Genomic DNA, 24,435 nt, shown 5'->3' with positions numbered 1-24,435 from the left:
AAATGCTAATATAATGAAGGAAAAATTCATGTTATTAAAATGAAAGAAACTTTTTTTTTTTTAAGTTAAAAGATTTTAATGAGGATCATATATATAAGGATCAGAGGTCGCGTTAACCATTTTTTTTAATCAGTGACGGAAAAATCTGAGGGCCGTCCGTCATTTTGACAGATTACACTGAGGGTGATCTACTGTAAATTGTAGCCATTATTCCCACCCCTGTCTAGTTGGTGGTGAGTGCACTCCAGTCTGGCAGCAGAGCAGGGGATCCAAAACAAAAACGAAACTGTCACAAATGTTTTCCTATGCGTTTGATTACGCACGCCACATTAAAGAGCTTGAATTTCTTAATGAAATGGACAGAATTTGAAATCGGAGACATTGTTTCATATCAAAAGTAACACAAAGCCTAGCCTATTGCTATTTATTGGAAGGAAGAGGCACTATGTACTGTTCATTCATCAGCTGAAAACAGCATAGACCAAAAGATTGATTGTGATTTCAGAATCGATATTGGTTCATTAAAATGAGAATCTGTTAAAATCAAGAAATCTATTTATTTTGTTGTTTTTAAACACTACGGTGTCGTGCTTTAGGTTCGTGATTAAAAATGAAAATGGGAACAAAAATAAAAGCATTGAAATGTGTTATTCTAATTAAAATACGAAAATTAAAATGACGGGTAATAATAGATTAGAATAATAGAACATGGACAATGTTAAAGTTTAGTGCAACCTCAGATAAGGATATAAGGATAGCATGAGCTATGGTTGCTGTTACGCTCAAACAAACAGCAATATTTTGATAGCACTACAGAGTCACAGTGTTTCCACTTTTCAGGAAAAATCTACATATGAATCATTAAAATGAATATTTCCTTAAATGCACTTTCAGAATTATTAATCTTTCAGAAACGCCCCTAGTTGCTAACTCTGACTCCTTTTTGCACAGTCTCATATTCATGCATATGTAATTGCCTAATCAGCTCATGCAATGCTAAAACTGTGTCACAGTGTAATTGCCAGAATGATTGTTTTATTGATTTATCTCTTTAAATTCAAGGAGCATCCGATGCCTTCGCAACATAATCCACTGGAACTTAATTACAACTTTCATTCTGAGGAATGTAATGTGGTTTTTGCTTCAACTGATTGACCAAAACATTTATGAGACGAATGAGGTATGAAACACTACTAGACTTACTTATCAACCTATTAGTGTGTAAACTCATGAGCAGGTTTCTAACATTTACATTTTGTTTTCTGTATTACTGTATTACTGAAGGTATTGCATGGGGTAGTATATATATTTTTTTTCTATGGAAAAACACTCTAGTGATATTTTTGTGTGCTGGTATCTAGTGCCTCATTAGAGCCTTAGCATTTTTATTTCAAACTTGACAAAGTAATTGACAGTGAGGAGAAGAGATCAAAAGTGAAATGTAATTTATTTTGCAACGTTCCGACATACAATGCTAATTTAGATTCTCTGTAGAAGTGACTGTAGTCAAAAGCTTTACTGAAGAACTAAGGAACAATATTCCTTAGGAGGTTTTTCCAATACTAATTAGTACAAATATATACTTTTTAAGGGTAAATAGGGTACAAAGGTATACCTCTTAGTTTTTGTACGTAACAGTACTGCCTCTTTCCTCTTACCTTTTTCTGAGAGTGTACAGTCAAAAAACACATTTGATGTTTTTTCCATGAGTTGAAGCTGCAATATACTGTAGCACCTACTAAAACACATTATAAAATGTTTGAAAAACCTGGGATGTGATGTTATTTTAAGACCTGTAATGGGTTGTATTTTAGCATGGAGTCTGTAAAAGGTTTGCAGTGTTGTTAAACATCCGCATGTTCACCTCAATTAACACCCTGTCCCTTTCTCTCTGTACAGCCCTGGTGTCGTCTTATAACAACAATCTATAATTACTTTGTGGTGACCAATTTTTTCTGGATGTTTGTGGAGGGCTGCTATCTTCACACCGCTATTGTGATGACATATTCCACAGACAAGCTTCGAAAATGGGTCTTCCTCTTCATTGGATGGTGTGAGTGAATTTCTCTACACAAGTCTGCTTATTTTGAAAGGCCTAATCATCTGCAATTTGCATTAGCTGGGAATAAGATAGCAGAAATGTAGTTTGCTATTCATTTTGCTTTATATGGAACATTTCTGTCTTTTATGTGATTCCTGTGAATCTTGTAAAACCTGTCAAAATCATTCCTAAAAAACATTAAGTGACATACAGAACTAAAATGGTACAGATTTTTTCAATATGCAAGATCCGAACACTTAAAGATGAAATTCATAAGATTCAGTGCGAAAAAAAAAAATATATATATATATATATATATAAATTTAATAAATGTACATGTAAATGTACATATCACATGGCATTTAGACATTGCTCTTGCTGCTGATTGTGCCACATAGAGGACAGACTTTTGGCTTGACGCCACTGAGAGCTTGCACGGTGAAATTGAGCACACAAAAGCATTAGTTAGCATGCTAAGGGTTTAAGCTAATATATCTTATCAGCTAACACTGTTTACTGATAGCCTGATTGCCTGTGAAAAAGGCTGCATTTTTTCTGTGTCCTCAGTGAGTCCTTTAAGTGCCCATAAGTGTCAGATTTAGTGAATATATCTCATTCAGTCTGAAAGTTAGTCATTTCTTTTAATGAGCATGTAAAAACTTGGTATCCCAAGTTTGGAAGGGATTTTTTGACACATAATCAAAATTGTACCATTTTCAATATCTTCTAAGAAGAAGAACAAATATGTTTTAACAAAAATCGTTTCATCCAGATCGTTGAACAGCCTAGAAACAGTTGTGAAAGTAATTTATGTGATGAATCAAAACTGAGGGATGTATTTGGTAGTCCAAGGCTGGTGCAGTTGGTATGGACTCTATGAAAATATCTGAACAAAATCAAAAGTTAGAAGCAAATATTTTCATTTTTGACCACTATGAGACACCGGCTCCAAAAATCTCAAGCTCCTTCAAGGCAATGTGGTAATGACACATGGCAAGTTTTGCAACAATATACCAATGCGTTCAGAAAATGTTGCATTTTTTGACTAAATTCTAAATTGACCAATGCCCAAAATGGATGACATGGGAAAACTACAACAACAGATGGCTACACTGACACACAGAGTTTTTTTAAGCAAGGGATAAAAAACAATTTTAATGCATGAAGTGGAGGCCAAGAACCACCCAACGCAAAAGGCAGAAATGGCAGAAACATAAATCGGCGCCTCTGCAGCTAGCCATGCATTATCATGCTTATATCATGGTCATCTGCCAGCACTGACAAGTTAAAGCTCTTAATGATATTTGTAGCCCAATATTTGACCGGAAGGGTAAAAATGATGGTTATTTTCCTCAGTTACGGCTCATTAGCTCTATCATTCTGACTAATTCAAATCAGACATGGAGATGAAATAGTGCGGTAAGATCACATTTATTTGAATGAATTATAGCATTTATTGCAATTAATTATCAATCAATCAATCAATTGAGAGAGAGAGAGAGAAAGAAAGAGATCTCTCTACAAAGAATGAAGCTGTGTTTAGTTACTTCAAAAACAGTCATTTTACCACCTTGTTGCTGAGCAATATAATAATGTGATCTAGTATCTAGGCTATGTTATTAATAAAAGTCACGGGGCAGTGTTGGCAGCACGTTTCTGTGTGTGCGCAATGCAATCTGTAATCTCCGATCTCTCTTTACCTCTCTCTCTGTGTTTGTGTGCATCAATTAAAGCAGTGCATTAATATAGAACGGTAATTAAACTGACTTGGAATTACCTGTGCATTAAAATCGTTTTAATGCATATTTGCCAGCCAATCAGAATTAAGCATTCAGGCAGATCATGGTATAAAGTAGAGCTGCTCTCGACTAAAGATTTTTCTGGTTGACTAGTAGTCGTTCATTTTAAGGATTAGTTGACTATATACAGTCAATATATAGTCAACTAATTGCTTACATAGCCTAATAAGCGCCCACAGTGCAGCAGATATAGCCTAATAATTATGAATGTGTCAGGGAAAAACAGCAAGTAGACATTAACGTTTTAATAAATTATTGATAAATTAGTGCTTTCGTCATCTCTGCAGTAGTGGATGTGCCCGTATGCACGTTTCATATGTATTACATAATCTAAGAATATTTGTTTTCTATATGAATTGGTTCATTAAAAAAAGTAGACATTTCACTCTCTATAGATATATTTTTCATGTCTGTGAGGCAACCAGGCTGTAACAGAGTTTTGAAGTTTTACGCTCACAGAAAAAGTTCACAGAGACCAAGACGGCAGAAAGCACAACATTTTGTTGTTATTCTCAGTACACACAAATAAACGTAGAGTCTTTAACGATTCAAAATATGTATGTATCTGTATGACCAAAAATGACTAGTATTTTAAGGGCAAGCAACCGCACCAAAGCCTTAATAAATATTAACACATTATGAAGCGTGATGTAAATGCTTTGTGATACTTGTGTGAGTATTTTTCTCACTCACACATAATGTGGATTATCATGGATTATCAATGTGTTCATGCTGTGTAATCTTTGAAGCACCAACTTTTGGGTTTCTGTCTATTAATTTTGTGGCTAATGTAGCGTATGGTTAGCATGATAGCTATAGTCTCTGAAGGCGTTTGAGAATAAGGTCTCAACGCTGAGACACCAAAGCTTCTGATATAGTCAGAATACTCTGATTATTGAGGTAATTCATGTCATAAAGTCACAATGGAGCCAGAAAGGAATGGTTGAAAGGAAGAACCTAAAATTGGTAGGCTTTGCTGCAGGAAAAAACCTAAGGAACTTCCTGTGTTTCTGAATGATTAAAATATGAAAATATTCTGCATCTTATGCATCTTTCAGAACATAACAGACCAGTTTCCTGGTCAATTCTGAGTCATAATGTTTTTCTGCATCCACGTGCTGAAACTGCTCTTTCTTGTGAAGAGAGTGAAAGTGAAGTTTAGCAAACCTGCCACGAAGTGGCCGAGCTCACAAGCTGTGTGATCAGTCACAGTCTAAGCTCTTTGACTGCCTCAGAAGACAAACCAGCACATATATTGCTCAACCATATATTTGCTGTCACACCAAGCACATTGAATTTGCCAGTCAGGGCTGAAGTTGTCCTGCAAGGCTGAAATTTCCAAGGAGTTGTTGAAGATGTTGAGAGATAGGCTGTAAGTATCATTTTAACCACTTAGTGCACTCAGTCTCAATTCAGCTCAATCTCAGTGTACCCTTGATTAAAGGGATTGTTCACCTAAAAATAAACATCCTGTTGTAATTTATTTACCCTCAGGTTGTTGCTAACCTGTGTGAGTTTCTTTCTTCTGTTGAACACAAAAGAAGATATTTTAAAGAATGTTGGTGACCAAACCAGTGACTTCCATAGTATTTTTTTCTCCATATTATAGAAGTAACTGTTTGGATACCAACATTTTTCAAAATATCATCTTAATTGCGGACAGCTTAATTGTGATGACATTTGCTGAACTCAGGTATTGATTGCACTGAGCTGAAATGTCAAATTGCTGCCACACAGGTCATGCTAATTATAAAATGTTTCCATTTTTGATTGCATGTTTTATAATTGTATTATAAGCAGTGACATTTTAAACACCTGAGCTTTATTAGAAACACAACACAACTGCATTGTCTTAAATGACAGATGGCATGGAGCTGAATTAGCTAAACAGTAATGTTGTCTTGATAGACAAGTACTTGAAAGATTCTGGAACTAATATAATTAAATGTTATAACGTATTTAAAGTGCAGGACAGATTATTGTGAAGTGTTGTATAAGCTTCATTACTGAAAAGGCTAAATGCCATTCCAAGGACTTGTGTACGCTGTTTCATATTTGACATTCACAGCATTCTCAGTTGGTGTAACAAGAGGATTCAGAGGGGTTTTCAGATTTGTTATGTTTGGTAATTTTGGTGAAACCGCCGTCGACAGAGCCATTGTGTTTTGAGTATGTTTGGAAGGCTGCTCTGTGTGCGCTCTTGACAGGTTGCCATGTCCACTTATTATAAGCAACACTTTTAGGGCTTGTTGTTTGGGCTCAGCTCATATAGCGATTTATTTCACGCTGATAATGAAGCAGGCAGGTCCAGAAGTCTGTATTTTGGTTTTGTAGCTTATTTCCAAGATAACACGTTTGGATTTTTATTGGAGTGTATTATAGGCTTGTTCTCAGTTGCTGTTTTTTTAAGTCAAGATCTGGCAACACAGTCAAGACGTGCCTTCTTCCCTGTGATTTCTTGCATGACAACTCTGATACGTGTTTACATATGTCATTAACAACAAGTTGTTCAGTTTGGTTCGGTAAATAGAATTTTATAGGAGACAATTTAGTTGTAGAATGTGGTTGTCACTCACGTAAATTGCTGAATTTGTACTGTGTGAGTACAGAACAGGATTAGGCACTAAAAGGACAACCAAATTTAGCTGCAGAGTGTACGTGGCCTCAGTATGTGCAGTAAGACAATCAGTCTAACGAGCAGCACTTCTGTCACTTTGCTGATTTACTGGGACTGGCTCAGCAGATAAGACAAAATGTCACTATTGACATAAACTGCCTTCAACCAAACCGTTTTTTTTTTTTTAGGATATAGGCCAAACACATTCTTTGCAAGATGCATAGAGTAGCGACATTTTCTCTGAGGAGCAAAACAAGACAAAATGACAAGGTGTGAAATTGAATAATGTCGCAGTATAGCTCCTGTAGCATTGCTCGAATGTGAGGGAGGAATTGCTACATATAGCCAAAAAGTAATGAGAGGAGGCAGTGTTTTCATCATGCTGATCAGCTCATTACCCTTGTCAGTGTCATGACGCCTGCCTATCATGTTTGCAAATTGGTATGAATCAGTCAAACAAATTAGTGGAAATGGAGGGACTAATTACAAAAAACAAACAACTCACCCACTCACACTATAATTGTCGGTCACATCCAAATTAAATTAAATGTGAAATAACTTAAAACATGAGATTCTCTTGGAGTGAGCTGTTTTGTGAAGTGCTCAGCTCTGGCAAATTAAAGCTGCACCTCCCCTGTTTACCACGCATTTCTTGAATAACGGTCAGAACAGAAGGCGACTATTAATAATGCTAGCCTGTTTAATATTGGTGATATTTGTTGCTATTTTGTTGTTATTTTCAACTTATATGAAAAGGTTTAAAAATTTAATTTTGTATTGATTTTAATAATTAGCATTATAGTATTAGTTACTGTAATGCTAGTATAAATAAATAGAAATCTTTTGTAACAATATACACTGCTGTATAAAAGTTTGGATATGTTAAAGCTTATGCTAGATTGATGAAAAGTGATAGTAAAGACTTAAATTGTTACAAAAGATTTCTATTTTGAATAAACACTGTTCATTTTTATTCATCAAAGAATCCTTAATAAATATCTCAGGCTCCAAAAAAATATTAAGCAGCACTCTTATTTCCAACATTGATAATGATTTAGCATGTTAGAATGATTTCTGAAGGACCATGAGACACTGAAGCTGGAGAAATTATGCTGATGAAAATTCAGCTTTGCATCACAGAAAACAATTGTATTTTAAAAAATATATTAAATCAGAAACCCGTTATTTTAAATTGCAATAATATTTCACATTTGTACTGTTTTTTTTTCTGTATTTCGATCAAATAAATACAGACTTCATAATAAGACAACTCTTAAAAAACATGAAAAATCTTACTAATCCCAAACTTTTGAACAGCACTGTGTATGTTTACTGAATACTTGAGGTCGAAATGGACTGGTTATGTGATACAAGTGAAAGTGATTAAAAAGCTGTCAGTATTGTTGTGGAGATATGAGTTATTGGCATCAGCTGCATATTACAAAATGAATAGATTTGATGAAGTAGACTCAAGTAATTGGTGACAGTCTTTCTGGCTCAATATCTGATTCTGTTCTGTTAACAGCCTGCTTGTCATTGTTGAACAAATTTAGCCAAGTAGATCAGAAAATCAGCTTTTTCTTGAGGCAAACCCAGTAGGCACGTGTTTAATGGCTCCTCCACGTGACTTCCTAAAAGATTCATGATTTCTTGCTCCCTGCTCATTTAGGTGAAGAAATCGTTGGCCTCTAAGCATTGCACAAAGTACAACCCATTGTTTAACATGGCTTTGTTGAAATGTGTGTGTGTGTTCAGACATCTTCAGAGAATGCTTTTGTTTAGTATGGTTGCATCCTCTTTCCACTGTTCATTTTAAAACAGGAGAAACTGTGCCTTGTTCATTTGCATGTGCTGTGCAAGTTCACTACATATTGGATATTGGCTTTAATAAGCCCAAAAATGAGTATTACATGTAATTAGCAGGGTGCAATTTTCAGTTTTCGAATGTAAGAGAGTGCCCCATTTTAACACTCTTCTTTTGATGATCAGAATGATCAGAAGAAAATGCACATTCGCATCCTTCTCAAATGCATTTCTGTTCACCCATCTTTCTGTGGACTGTAATAGCTCTGTGTTAATTGTGCCAGGCAAATAGTGCTGACATTTGCGAATGAGGTGCATATTTGAAAAAATATGTGTTGTGGGTGGTTGGGGTAAAAAAAAAGCTTTTTGCACTGAAATATCATACACAAAAATGGCACAGCTGTTCAGTATATTTCAATAGATAATCACCTGTTGGGAAAACAATGTTTAATTTTCACGTTTCTGCAGTTGCTTTCTGTGAATTGTGATTTGTCAGTGTATTCAATCTTCTCTCTTTCAGGTATACCATGTCCGATAATTATAACGTGGGCCATAGGAAAACTTTACAATGAAAATGAACAGTAAGTTGAAAGAAATGCATATGACTGGAGTGAAAGAGTGTTGATCATGATAATTGTAGAACATATCTGACAAGAGATGAATGTGATTAATGAGCCTGTGATTGCATCACTTATAAATATTTTAAATATTTATAAAACTGAAAGAGTAATTACAATAGTACCTAAGAAACAAGTGTGCCCTTTTTTATGTTATAGCTAATTTTAGAACAAAAACCTGTACATAACAGCGAAATTGTAAAAGCTTTCTGCCACAGCTCTGTGGTGTTTTGAATTGTTGTTAGTGAATTGCTATGCAATTACGAGATGACTCAGATCCCTCCTTCAGTGTAAATCAATGGGAGTTTTTTCAGCTGTTTATCATCCACAAAGTGAAAATAAGTCTGTCCATTTAGATGTTATAGGACCCTTGCAAAAAAGAAGTATACTGTACTTCATATTCATTTTATTAAGTAAGCATAAGTAAAGTTCAAGTATATTTTCTAGTGCTTATAATATTAACTTGAATGCATACTATTTCAATACATCTTGAGACTAAATCAGCCCAATTTTTAGTTCATAAATGTGTACATTTAAGTGTACTTTAAGTGAAACAGTAATACATTTTGAGTAAACAAATGCTAAGTAAGCAAGTGTTTAAGTAAACTTTGAGGTTTGAGATTTTTCTATACCATAATTGTAAGTAATTGTATAATTGTGTAATTGTAAGTTTTCTTTAAGTGCACTTAACATCATACTGTAAATATAGTTTACTTTTTATATATTCATTTTAAAAAAATCTATTCAGTGTCTGGATTGCAAATTAATTAACAGTTCATTTATAATTAATTAACAGATAAAACTGAAGGGTAAAGATAAAACAAATAACATTCATCTTCCAATCATCTCTCCACATTTCTTCTAGAGTCAGATACTGGCAACACTTTCATTACATATAGTACTGGTAAGTTAATTAGTATTGTGCCTTTAACTGTTAATGAATTTACAAAAAATCTGGCGTTGAATAAATCATATTTTGCTCAATACTCAGTACGTACTCAGTTTATTTTTTTCCAAAGCATACTTAACTCCACAAATAATATATAAATAGCAAACTGTAAGGACTTTACTTGTCATATAATTTTAACATTACAAAAAAGGGTAGATGTAACTAGATCTGTACTCAGAGTTTACTTCTGCTACACTCAAAGTACACTTAAAAAAATACTTTGATAAAAGTGGTCCAACTTACTCTCAAGAAATAGGGTACAACGGGGCTAAAGGCACCCAGGGTTAAAAGGCGCTTTTGATATTATTTTCCTCTAAACCACTAGATGGCAGAAAAAACTTGGTGTAGCACTTGCCAAAACATTGGCTTTTCAAAATGCACATGCAAATTTGTCTGATCCTTGACGCGATCATGCGCATCATTCCGTGCTTACTTGATCTAATATTTAATGTTTTTTAAAATGTTGTAGATTTAAGTAGCAAATGAGAATCGCTAAAATTGTTGGATATATTTTGAGACAAATGTCTTCTTAATGATTTTCAAGATAATGATTTTAAGATAATTAAAGCAACAGTTTTTAAATAACAAAAGAATATGTAAAAGTATGGTGTTTGGGGTAAAAACCGCCCCTATATTGTTGGGGCTAAAAGACACAATAATTAACATGATAATTAACAGAAAGCAGACCTTTCCATTTGTTGACATGACATTGTTAGATTCAGATGGTAAATATCATATATTATGTTGGATGTCTATCAAAAACATGATATTAATCTTAATAAAATATAATTTGTTGTTACCACTGTAAATCTATATTAAATTATTATGGGGTCTTCTTCAATACTTTCAGAATCTTTACCTTTTTAAAATGATTTTGTTTCTGTATTTTAAAATATTTTTTTATATTAAGATATTTTAATGATAGTACATTTACTGAACAAAAATTAATTCTTTTATTTATCAAAATAAGCAGAAAATAGTACAAACTTTTTCTAAAGTGATTGTTTTAAACAAGTATTAACTTAGACATAACAAACAAACAAACAAACATTATTTTTGTTAAAGTATTTGAATTAATAATGTGTGACTTTTGCCCCATGCTGGTGAACCTTTTACCCTGTGTGTGGGGTAAAAGGCCCCCCTTACCACCTCATACATTTATAAGATTTTTAAACAAAATCAAAATAAACAACTTGTATGATTTATTTTCACACAAAATCTGTTGCTCCATAATTGTTCAATACACGCGTATATATTTTCTGCAATCATACATTTTAGGAACAGTGAAACGCTCTAATTAATTCTAATAGTTATATTCACATAATAAATAGTCATATATACAGGTGCATCTCAATAAATTAGAATGTTGTGGAAAAGTCAATTTATTTCAGTAATTCAACTCAAATTTTGAAACTCGTGAAATTTTTTTTGAAACTTTTGAAATTAAATAAATTCAGTGCACACAGACTGAAGTAGTTTAAGTCTTTGGTTCTTTCATTTGTGATGATTTTGCCTTACATTTAACAAAAACCCACCAATCTCAACAAATTAGATTATGGTGACATGCCAATCAGCTAATCAACTCAAAACACCTGCAAAGGTTTCCTGAGCCTTCAAAATGGTCTCTCAGTTTGGTTCACTAGGCTACACAACCATGGGTTTAATTTTCAAGCAGGATTTGGCACCTGCCCACACTGCCAAAAGCACCAAAAGTTGGTTAAATGACCATGGTGTTGGTGTGACCTGAACCCCATAGAGAATCTATGGGATATTGTCAAGATGAAAATGAGAAACAAGAGACCAAATAATGCAGATGAGCTGAAGGCCACTGTCAAAGAAACCTGGGCTTCCGTACGACCCCAGCAGTGCCACAGACTGATCACCTCTATGCCACGTAGAATTGAGGCAGTAATTAAAGCAAAAGGAGCCTCTACCAAGTATTGAGTACATATACAGTAAATGAACATACTTTCCAGAAGGCCAACAATTCACTAAAAAGGTTTTTTTTTTTTTTTTTTTTTTATTAATTTAATGAAGTATTCTAATTTGTTGAGATTTGGTGGGTTTTTGTTAAATGTGAGCCAAAATCAACACAATTAAAAGAACCAAAGACTTAAACTATGTCAGTCTGTGTGCATTGGATTTATTTAATACATGAGTTTCACACTTTGTATTGAATCACTGAAATAAATGAACTTTTCCACGAAATTCTAATTCACTGTATGCAGTGACAACACACTCAAGAAAATCTTTGTGTTTCAGATGCTGGTTTGGGAAAGAACCTGGAAAGTACATAGACTACATTTATCAGGGGCCTGTGATTTTAGTTCTTCTTGTAAGTATTGTTGTGTTATTGGTTGCCTCTGATTTGTGGTTGTCAGTTCCTCCAACAAGCAGGGAAACAGTGTGAAGAATATAAAGTAAACGAAAATGAACTCTGAAACCATTACAAAAACTGTAAATGTAACACCCATTGTGATTTTGAAGAATGATTAACATCAGCAAATAGTCAGCCAATCCTTGCCAGAATATCAGCTTTTAATGTGATAACAGTGTCTGCTGTTTTCAGATAGAGTACTTGAGCTTTAAGAGAATTATTGAAGTGATGCAAGCTAAAGAGTTGGATCTGTTTTTTTGTAATATCTTCTTCATGTAAAAGCATTATAATAACAGTATTTAGTGTACGTCATTCTGCAGGAGCAAAACCCAATGGTGCGTTTATGAGCTGTCCACAGCTTGAAATGTCTGCATGTTATGTGCAGAAACTTCATTTAGAGAATATGCACAATCACTGACCTACATCTTTTTTTCTGTCTCTCCAATATAGATAAATTTCGTGTTCCTTTTCAACATTGTGCGCATTTTAATGACAAAGCTGAGAGCCTCGACCACATCCGAAACAATACAATACAGGTAAAGATCTTTAACTAACTACTTCTTACTATAACTGTAATGAGCAAGAGCAGTGAGATGCTCACTGTTTGCTTAGGCTGTATGACATGCTGTTTCATGCTTATAGGAATAGTTCTCCCAAAAATAAATGTTCTTCCATTATTTATTTACCCTCATGTAGTTTTGAAACTTGTGGTGCTTTGTCTGCTTGTAACAAAGATATTATACAGTATGAAACATGAGAAAAAAAGCAGTGTTTTAGCAGCATCTGTAGAATTGCTTCTGTATAAATGTAAAGTTTCAGATGTTATAAGTCACTGCATAGACTCTTTTTATATATATATATATATATATATAGTGCTGCCTAAACGTTTGTGAACCCTCTGCATAAATATGACCAACAAAGTAATCAAGTCCAGAAAGTTAACAAAGAGAACCCAATCAAACAAATGAGATGAAAATATATAGTTTGTCATTTATTTATTGAGAAAAATGGTCTAGTGTTAAATATTTGTGAGTTGCAAAAGTATATGGATGTCTAGGATCAGCGGTTAATTTTAAGGTGAAATTAAAGTCTATTTGTTCAGATGTGTTATGAGTCAGTAGGATGACTATCGGGTGCCAGTGTATGCCCTGTTTTAATTAAAGAACAGGAATCTATCAAAGTCTGATCATGTTTGTGGAAGTGAATTATGGCATGAACAAAGTAGATCTCTGACAACCTCAGAAAAACAGTAGTTGTTGCTCATACAGCTATCTCTAAAGAGTTTGGACTCCACAAATCCACAGTCAGACTCATTGTTTACAAATGGAGGAAATTCAAGCCCACTATTGGCCTTCCTATGAGTGGTCAACCAACAAAGATCACTCCAAAGCAAGACTTGTAATAGTCTGCAAGGTTGCACAGGACCTCAAGGTAACTTAAGCACATAGAGGCCTTTCTTCTCTTTAACTGAGAAGTGTTGTGTTTGGAAAAAGAAAAAACACTTCATTCCAGCATAAGAACCTTATTCCATCTGTGAAACACGGTTGTGGTAGTATCATGGTTTGGGTCTGCTTTGCTGCATCTTGGCCAGAATGGCTTGCCATCATTGATGGAACAATTAATTCTGAATAATACCAGCAAATTCTAAAGGAAAATGTCAAGACATCTGTCACGGAATCTTAGAAGAAAGTGGGACATGCAGCAAGACAATGACGACAAGCACAGAAGTCATTATACCAAAAAAATTAAAAGATCAAGGTTAATGATTTGGAATGCCTGAGTCAAAGTCCAGACCTTATTCCAATTTAAATGTTGTGGAAGGACCTGAAGAAAGCAGTTCACAGGGAGAAACCCACCAATATCACAGGGTTCAAGTGTTTCTGTACTGAAGAATGGGCTAAAACTCCTACAAGCTGTTGTGCAGGACTGGTCAGCGGTTACAAAATGCGTTACCTGCAGTTATTGCTTAAAAAAGTGGTCACACCAGATACTGAAAGCAAACATTCACATACTTTTGCACCTCGCAAACATTTAACACTGAATCATGTTTCTCAGTAAATAAATGACAAAGTATATATTTTTTTTGTCTCATTTGTTTGATTGGGTTCTCTTTGTCAACTTTCAGGACTTGTGTGAAAATCAGATGACGTTTTGTGTTATATTAATGCAAAAATGTAGACAATTCTGAAGGGTTCACACATTTTCAAGCAGCACTGTATATGTCAGATATGGGCCTAAAAATATTACAAACTAGTTGAAATGTGTCACAATTTGTAATATTTCATTATAATATGAAAAAAGCATGCATGCAGATTTCTAGGCATTTACCATTAGACAGCATTCAGTAAGCCAATCAGAGGTTTTTGTCATTGCAGAAGATAATTTGAGCACCACCTGTTCTCTATGGTAGTTTTAGCATGTATATAGATCACAGAATCATCTGCCTACATTTGAATATTTACATAAGGACAAGCATCTGGAAGATTGTTCAGAGACAAGCAAAAATTAGAGGCCCAAGAATAGAGCCCTGAGGAACCCCTCTCTAAAGGATGATACAACCTGAATGCACTGTTTCAACATAATCAGATACAACTCTATCCATTCCACTGCATTAATGTGAAATTAAAATATAACTAAGATAAGAATGTGTTGTAGTTTAGAATGTTAAATGCTGGAAAACAGCACCTACCTACTGTACCTTCTTAAAAGTCTTTAAGCTTGTTTTGTGAGCTAGATTCCTCTGCATGCTGCTATATAGACACTAAACCTGTTGTCTGATCTAAACATCATCAAAAAAGCCAGTCTTTGTCTTTACACAAGTCTGTGTTGTCATGTCATTTGAGGTTAGTTTCATTTTTTTAAAGGTCTTTCCACAAGTCTACCGTTTTAGATTTTTTGAAACTCAGAAACATTTAACCTGCAAGCATGACTTCCTAATGTGTGTATGTATCTAAGGGCAATACTTACTTCAGTCAGAGCAGGAAATAAAATGAGTCCTTTCATCTGAGTCTGCTGAAAATGCATTTGCAAACTTTATTGTTGCATTTTGCTTGATTTCCTAAATATTAATGGAGTGAGTCTGAGTCTTGAGGACAAGCTTATGTATAATTAATCCTCTTTTCTCAAAAACGGTTAGGATTTCATTGTTGCTTGGTAGTCAGAGTTCATCAGAACCCATACTTATTAACTTTAATTGTAATTTTACATTTTCTGAAGAAAACAATGGGTTGTGTTTAACCCTTGCCAACATCACTATACTATTTATTTATTTATTTATTTATTTATTGGGTTGCTTTTGCTTTCAGAAGAATCCTTCATATCATTGAAGTTACTGCTATTAATGTTTGACGTATTCAACCTGGCACAAACCTTAATACATTGACATTAAGGGAAAGATGCACCAGTGGTGTCATTTTATAAAAAATCAAGGCATGGCAAGTTCAGATGATGTCAGTACATTAATTCAAGTCACTTTTTTCAGACTATATCAGTAGACATACTACAACAAATCTGTAATTTAGTATTGTCCATCACAGGTGCATTTTGTTACATTTGATAGAGGCCAAATGATACGTTATTGACAAACTACTGTATTTAAAGGTAACAGGGCATGGGTGCCTTGAAATGGAATGGCAAATTATTCCAGTTGAAGAGCTTATTGGAGCATGACGTCTCTGGCACACAGTTATTAAAGTGAAAATAATCAAAATTCAGCTGCTGGTGTGCAGTTCACACCTGATCACAGAGAGAGCAAGAACTCCATGTTTTTATGTCTGATGTATATTTACTTAAACATCAGATGTTAAGACATCTTTAATTGTTGTGTTAAAAGGGCAGCTCAATCTATTATTTAGCAAAATCTTGAGCTTAGCCATGGCTTTGTTTACAGGTCAAGTCACATCCAAGAAAACTAGACTATAGAGCTTATTTCATGTAAACGCAGATGCGAAGCAACCATTATAATCAGCATCCATGTCTTCATTTAAGAAAAATCCCATTGTGATTGCAGAGAATGTGATTTGGATAGTTTGTGAATGAGCCAACATTATAAAGTGCCAAGGTGATCTCATGATAATTCATAATATGCATTTTACGTAAAATGTGGATCTACAAAACGTACATTTACTTATGTTTTTTCCAGACACTAAAACATACAATACTGATGTTTTTACAGCATCTAAACATACAAATACTTATGTATTTTCAGCATTTAAATGCACAATACTGACGATTTGATGACACCTAAAAACGAATCCTTATGAATATTGAAATTGCAGCATTATTGTTGATTTCACGTCATACCAACACGTTCTCACTCCCAACTCGTCACATATTGACGATTCGTAAGGACTCCTTGGCGTCACTTTTTGATGTCCTCTATTGTTTTCAGTTGTTTGTCTTAATTTAATGGTTTGCATGCATTTGTAACAACAGAAATTATTTTATATAAATGTATACTTTCATTGGAGCACTTCCGAACAATATTAAAACATGTAACAGGTAAATATAAGTACAGTCACAAGTATTTATTGCAAACACTGACCGTAAACAAGCAGTATAAAAGCATTACGAACAAGTCCTGTTGCATTCCGAGCCTTCTGAAGCTGTACGATATCTTTATGCGAATAACAGGTTTTAATCACTGAGAATGATCCCACTCCATTAACGCGCTCACTTCTCATTCAGAAAGGTATTTCCGAACATTAGCATGATGCAATTGGTCACAAGACACCCAAGAGCCAATAGCATTTCACAACCTTGCTTCTTCTGGTGGCATTTTTTTAATTCACGGCAGAAACACAGGACGGCGGACGGAGACAGCGATCGTGTCTATTCTTCTCACAAATCAATTGTTTTTCTTCGGAACCCTTGGAATATTAATACGTTTTGAATAAATTATGAATATAGTTGTATCTGCCTGTTATATCTTGTGTTTTGTTGACAAGTGGTTAGGTTTAAGGGCAGGGGTTGGGTTAAATGTGTAAATAGTGTAATATAAATTAAACTGTTGTGACTGTTTGCATTGAAAAAAAAACACCCCAACATATATGCAATAATAGCAATACTATTACCCAATATATAATTTAATCATGACGATAAAATTCCCAGTGCCTTTCACGTCAGCACATTGACGCCAAGGGATTCTTATGTGAAGTACTGGTGGACCCTGCATGTCGAAAAATGACGCTAAAGGGGTCCTGACCAAGCGTCAATATGTTACAAGTTAGGAGTGAGAACGTGTTGGTCATACCAATGACGTTATGTATTCTATAGCATTATTGAATTGTTAATCGTTTATTTAATATGAATTTATAACATTTCATTCTGTTCTGTGTGATTTCTGCTGCCCGCTCGTTTCCAAGAATAGGCCTACATAATGTTAAAAAAAAAAGACTTTAAACTCTCAAAATAAATACAGTTTTTGCAATCGTTTAACCATTCATGTAATATTAACGTGATGGGACACAAAAGGCGCTTTCTTCGACATGCTGTGACTAACAGTAGAACCATAAAATACACCGAACAAGCAACATAATTACAAAATGAAACAATTTTATTTGTGCGCTGTAATCCAGATCTTGAGAATCCATACGATTGCAAGGAACGGTCCCAAATTTAAGCCTTTATCCGGCGATCTTCATCTCCATCCCGAGCAGCGAGTCCAGCAGCAACAGCAATAAACCCGCACTGAAGTGCATTTTACAAATTCAAACAAGTAGCCGAATGGTCATTTGCTCTCACCTCTTTATTACTGTGCAGAGGGAGTTATGTTTAGGTTTAGAGGTAGGAGTGGGTTTAGTGACTATAAAAAATATTTTTATTCTATATTGTTACTAAAATGGTACTTTCCCTGCATATTTTAGTCAGTTACGTTTAATATCCTTTTATATTTGCTATAAAATGGGTAGGTTTAGGTTTGGGTGCGAGTTAAGGGGTCTAAAAATTGAAATTGCTTATTAATAAAATGATAAAAATGCATATTTGCTGTAAAATGGGTAAGTTTAGGTTTGGGGGTAGGTGAAGGGGGCTAAAAATCTAAATCGCTTGTTGATGAAATGATAAAAAAGCATAGATACGAATATCTTAATGATATAAAAGATACATAAATATTTTATATTTTTTAGCTAAAAATCCGTAAAGATTTGTACGTTTTAAACGTTGAAAAACTAGTTATAAACTACTGAATAACAGTTTTGTGCCTCTAAACGTTACGTATAAATACTAGGGCTGGCAAACGATTAAACGTGATTAATCGCATACGAAATAAAAGGTTGAGTTTGCCTAATATATGTGTGTGTAATTGTAATGTATATTTCTTAAATATATACATGAATGCGCTTATATTTATATATGCATTATAATTACACACAGCACACACAAATATATTAGGCAAACTCAAACATGTTTGTATGCGATTAATCAAGATTGTTTTTCCAGCCCTAATAAATACCTACGTATAAACAATGAGACCAGGCTGAAAGTGCCAGCATGCAAACATGAGTTTGCATAGATAATGCAAATAATATTCAGTATATATATAATAAAAACATATTTTATTTTTGTGTGCGGGGGTTCATAACAGAAGATGCAAGAGAAACATGATATAGCCTATCACAAAAACGTGTTTTCAGTCTACAGAGGTGTCTTGAATGTACTTATGTAAATATGGCAAGGTCTGAAGTGGCATGATAACACAGAAGGAGAAGTGTGAGCAAGAACTGTAGTGGTGCAAGACTGAAGCAGAAGTGCAGAAGCAATATTGTAACACAAGCATAGTGATTTATTATGCTAATGAAATATTAGTCTGCCTTTTTCTATCTCTAAATATCTTGGTATGTCTACAGTATTAGAGATCCTGCTATAAAATGCGCATTTTCTACTTCTCACTCTCTAAAAATCATAGTGTCAGATCTTTTCTCATTTTGTCTTCTGCTGGCATATTGTCCGTCACAACCATATTTTGCTGTCACATTTGATAAGAGGCCAAATGATACGTTATTGACAAACTACCGTATTTAAGGGTAACAGGAAATGAATGGTTTGGAATGGAATGGAAATTTTTTCCATTTGAAGAGCTTATTGGAGCGTGACGTCTCTGGCACACATTTATTATAGTGAAAATAATCAAAATTCAGCTGCTGGTCTGCAGTTCACACCTGATCACAGGGAGATTGCATCGCTACAAAATCCTCCTTTTGGAACATTTATTTTTCTGAGTGTATCAGCTGTTACGTTTTATATGAGGTCCGCAACCATGTTACATTTGGGACAGCTGAATGTAGTTTAAATATAGTAAAGCCTCTGATTGGTGTGAATGTGTTATCACTGACATAGCTAATAGTTGTCACACATTTTCTCAAAGTTTTAAAAAGTAATGAGAGTTGAAGTTAGAGAATGTGTCAAATCAGTTATGTGCCATAAATCTAATTACATTTTTTTTGCTCCCTTTCCTTCCCTGTTCCATTTTCTCTCTTTCTGTGATTGCAGGAAAGCTGTGAAAGCCACTCTAGTGCTTCTGCCTTTACTCGGTATCACATACATGCTGTTCTTTGTGAACCCAGGCGAGGATGACATATCGCAGATTGTATTTATCTATTTCAACTCATTTCTTCAGTCCTTTCAGGTCAGTGTTACATTGTAGATCTTCACGCAATATTACTCTACCCATCACGTTTCTAGAACTGCAGTAATTTCAGAGAAAATCAACTTAGGGTCATTGGAAATACATGCCTCTATATACATTTCTGCAAACCTGAAAAAACGTACCTGTATGTACAAATCAATGAAGTTTCCAGTTGAAATTAATCCTAGAGGCAGTAAAACCTTTAATTCTTTTTCACACAATACATCAGTATGATTTACACACAGAGTTTTGATTAATAAAGCCTAATTTTCAGACAGCTACTACAGCAGAATATTACATGGTTTTAAAACAATTTTAGTATCCTGCACGATTTGAAAACTGATACTTTTGAACGTTGTCGTCACATATACAGCTTCATATGCATGAGTTTTCAAATTCAGTAGGTTTGCTCTGTAGCTCACGCAAAACGGCATTGCACTTGGGTGATGAAGAGCTCCGGTTTGAACCCTGTGAAACTACGGTTCACCAAAACAGCTCAAATCTGAATGAGGAAGTAAAAATAGCATGGCTGCATCACAAAACAAATTTTTTAATCAGTTTTGTTAACACTATCGGTTAGGTTTAGGGTTCGGTTTGGTGTAGGGGATATTGCCAATAAGATAGAGCATTAACCTTTAGCGACACGCCCTGGATATTTGAATTCTAAGCAGCTGCAATACGTGTCTCAAGCAGCGTAATAAAAACCCAGCAATATGTGCCTATACCAGCGTAATAAAAACGTGCCAAGTCATGAATTGAACATGCATTTTGGCGCCACTCTGTGGACATTTTACTTTGAAACTGCTGCGAAACATGCAGTAAGGTACGTAATTACGGTGCTGCAGAAATGCATGTAGAGGCACGTATTTCCGATGAGCTGGGTTGGAGAAAATGCTGGTGAAAAAGAAAGAAAGATAGCTAATGTAATATTTGCTTTAAATTTAAATACCTTATATTTACCCAATACAAAAGCCACTTTTCATAACTCTTCATTTAGTCTGTTATGAATCTTCAATGAATAATGAATCTTGGCCAAACAGTTAATTGCATGCCCAAAACTCACTCAAACCAGCAAAATACTTCAAACATAAAAATAAGCTGCCACCACTGGAAACCATTATCATTAAGAAAGCTTTATAACAATAACATAAATTTTCATAGAATTTTTATATTGTGCATATTATAAAACAGGATTGAATCAGAAATGTTACCAACGTTTTCTCTGTATCTTTGCTAATAGCAATTTACTTGTGAAAATCATGCATGTACAGTAGAGTACGGGTTCTTGTTCTTCCTTTTTCCTCTTATTTCCCAACCATCCTGTCTTCTTTGATCCGTGTTTCCGAAGAAAATAATTTATGAGACATCACTGAAAGACGGTAACAAGACTGAAACAGGACATCTGTGTAGGCTTTCAGCTGAATTTACAATTAGCTGTGTTTGGAATGATTATTATTTCATTTTATTTTAAATATTCTGCTAAGATATATAGTTCAACATAATATTGGATGCGTGCAATTTAAAAAAAAAAATGTACAAATATACACTACCATTCAAATGTTTGGGATAGGTGATAAAATTAATTTCAAAATAAATGACAAAATTAAATCCAGTTAAATGGAAATGCTAAATTTTTAACATCATTACTACAGTCTTCAGTCTTCAGAAATCATTCTCATATTAAAAAAAAAAAAGAAAAACTTATTACACTTTTTCCAGCTGCTTAAAAAATAAAATTCAAACTTGAAAGGCAGTTACCGAAACCTGAAATTTATCTACCAAATCAGAATTTGCAAAATTTGTTTCACGCTCAGTTTCTATATTACAGTTGGCCTGTGGCCTCATATAAGTAAAACGTAACCAAAGAACTCTTCAAAAGGCATTACATGCAGGGAATAAAATATTTTGCAGTATTTTCACAACAATACTGCGGTTGCATTTTGAAACAAAAAAAAAATACGGTAAACACTTTGTTAACATTAAGCCTTATTGTCTTCAACATTTGGCCATAAAATCAACATAACAGTGAATATCCTCGTTCATGCACTGTGGGAAAAACCACCTGGCATGACAAATTCAGGCTTAACACTGGCCTTCCACCTCCATGTAGAGAAGTGTTACTCTGTTTGATTGCAGAATAGGGGAAAATGGTGGAAAATAGAGACTTGTGTACTGAGGATGAGCCTGAAACTATTTAAAGCTCTGAACGGTGGAAACTGATATCGTCCCACGCAGTAATATAACCAATACATTCATCCTGACAGACAGGAAAGTCACAGTGTTGTATGATCTAAGACCTGATCTACAGCCTGCCACAGCGTCTTCGCATATAGCCACACACAATGAGATGTTTCCCTCACTTTGTCCAGGCACTTGGATGGCTGCCCGTTGACCAATTAGGTTATGTACACAGTGTGACTTTTGGCAGACTGAAACCCTCTGCAAAGAATAGTTGACATCGGTAGTGCAAAGTACGGTACTGTAAAAAGGATTTCTCACATACGTAAAAAATGAATGATACACCACAGCGCTGTACCTAAATGAAAATTGCACATTGAATGAAAGAGGCTAAAGTTTTTATGGTTTCTCATTGTTTATGCAAAAGGGTGAGCTGATGACGGCTAGTTTATTCACTTTATATGCATTAGACATGAGGAATCCTTGTTTCACATCATTATTGGATGCTTTTATAATAGATTTGCATATATGTGACCCTTTTTTAAATTGAGAATAAATAAGCTTTCCATTGAAGTATGTTTTGTTAGGATAGGACAATATTTGTTCGAGATACAACTATTTGAAAATCTGAAATCTGAGGCTGCAAAAAAATTTAAATATTGAGAAAATCACCTTTAAAGTTGTTCAAATGAAGTTCTTAGCAATGCATATTACTAATCAAAATTTAAGTTTATATATATATTTACGGTAGGGAATTTACTAAATATCTTCATGGAACATAATCTTTACTTAATATCCTAATGAAAAACTGATAATTTTGACCCATACAATGTATTGTTGTCTATTGCTAAAAAAATACCCATGCTACTTATGAATGGTTTTGTGGTCCAGGGTCACATATATGTGTGATTCTGTAAACAAACTAATGAATTAAACCAGTTCATTTAAACAAACTGTTCGAAAGAACCAGTTCGCAGAAAAGAATCAGAGTTTCCCATTTGCCTGAGGCTCTGGATTACAAGTAAGAATGTTGTAAATAATATTAGCTTTCTTACACACAGTTGTTTCACTCAAGCATGCTTTTTCTCAAAAGGCACCAGATAAATTTATTTCATAGAAACCTGAGACCTCTTTTATAAAATGTCATTTTTCTTGTAGCAGAGTCTGTGTACTGCAGGTATTTGTAAATCTAAGCCGCTTGTCATTCTCACATAAAGGATTTGGTCGTCGACTGGTGCTCTTTTATATGCTAATGACATTAATTGGGGGAATTTACAAGGTGGAGATCTGAAACCATTCAGCTTCGGACATTTGAGAAATGATCTTGAATCAAATGTAGGACAGTTTTTATGCACCATTTTATAGAAAAAAGGCCCCTGGTGCTTCTTCAAAAGGCAGGCAGTAGCTGGAATTCTGACTGATGCCTCACTGGCAAAAGGTGACGTTGCTTTCCTCGATAACCTGCTTTATTCAGACAGTTGTATGCCATTCTTTGTCCTGAACGCAGCCAACTCCTGCTGTTCAGTCAGTACATGTGAGCAGACACCAGGCTGTCTCCTGTCAGTTCTGAGAGTAAAAGACAGTATGCTTTAAATGTTATGACTGTAAGTGACATAAAATTCTGACAATTATATTTTCTTTACTATTCTATACTGCATTGACATTTACTGTACTGCAAGTCTGGTTTTCTTGGCTAAATGTTCTGATGATAGAGCTGACAGCTGACCTTTGTAGGTAAGGTTGAATTAATTTGGCAGCTTTTGCCATGCTTCTGTTACCACTTGGTCAATGGTGGCATGGAGTTCATTTGAAATGACAGTACTCTGCTTTCTGCCTACATTCCTGTAATGATCAATTCTTTGTTTTAAGCCCATGATCACGCAAAGTAGTTTTGTTTTTGCATTCCATTTATGTTTTTTTTTTCTGTCAACAGTCATTTTGCTCTGTGTGAACACCTCACCTATGAATGCTAAATCTACAAAAGGCAGCCCTTACCAAAAAGTAGTATACTTCAAGTTTATTTTATTAAGTGTACATTATGTGGTAAGTATACAAATATTAGTGTACTAGAAGTATACTCGTAAGTGTGCCATTTCAATACTGTTATTTCAATACTGGGACTAAACTGGCCCTCTTTCTAGTATATAAAAGTATACTTTTAAGTATAGTTTAAGTACAACAGTAGTAAACTTTGAGTACACAACAAGTTTACAAAGTTTTTAGCTTGTACTGCAACTACACTAAAAGTGAACTTATAGGTATACTGATAGTTTACCAATTAAATACGTGCAGTAGCATTTTTAGTACACTTTAAAGTATAGTCTCAGCAAACTGTTAGTCTAGTAGTTTTATACTGCAAGTATACTCTGCAAGTGAACTTTACATTGTACTTCAAGTATACTACTATGTCCCTATTTAGGTATTAATTTG

The 24,435-nt window shown here is 34.5% G+C and overlaps 1 protein-coding gene across 1 annotated transcript in view; it reads left to right on the top strand.

Annotated features, from left to right (window-relative positions):
* LOC127153978 (corticotropin-releasing factor receptor 2) overlaps positions 1-24,435 on the top strand; it is a 110,828-nt gene that overhangs the window by 47,137 nt on the left and 39,256 nt on the right. Inside the window, exons 5-10 of the mRNA XM_051095313.1 lie at positions 1,063-1,180; positions 1,900-2,053; positions 8,781-8,841; positions 12,089-12,161; positions 12,654-12,739; positions 19,692-19,827. Coding sequence (XP_050951270.1) covers positions 1,063-1,180; positions 1,900-2,053; positions 8,781-8,841; positions 12,089-12,161; positions 12,654-12,739; positions 19,692-19,827 — 628 coding nt within the window. The remainder of the gene's footprint in view (positions 1-1,062; positions 1,181-1,899; positions 2,054-8,780; positions 8,842-12,088; positions 12,162-12,653; positions 12,740-19,691; positions 19,828-24,435) is intronic.

Source organism: Labeo rohita, chromosome 2 (assembly GCF_022985175.1).
Source record: "Labeo rohita strain BAU-BD-2019 chromosome 2, IGBB_LRoh.1.0, whole genome shotgun sequence".
Classification (NCBI taxonomy): domain Eukaryota; kingdom Metazoa; phylum Chordata; class Actinopteri; order Cypriniformes; family Cyprinidae; genus Labeo; species Labeo rohita.
The sequence above is the reverse complement of the archived record's forward strand: the minus strand, read 5'-3'. Positions and strand labels throughout refer to the sequence as shown.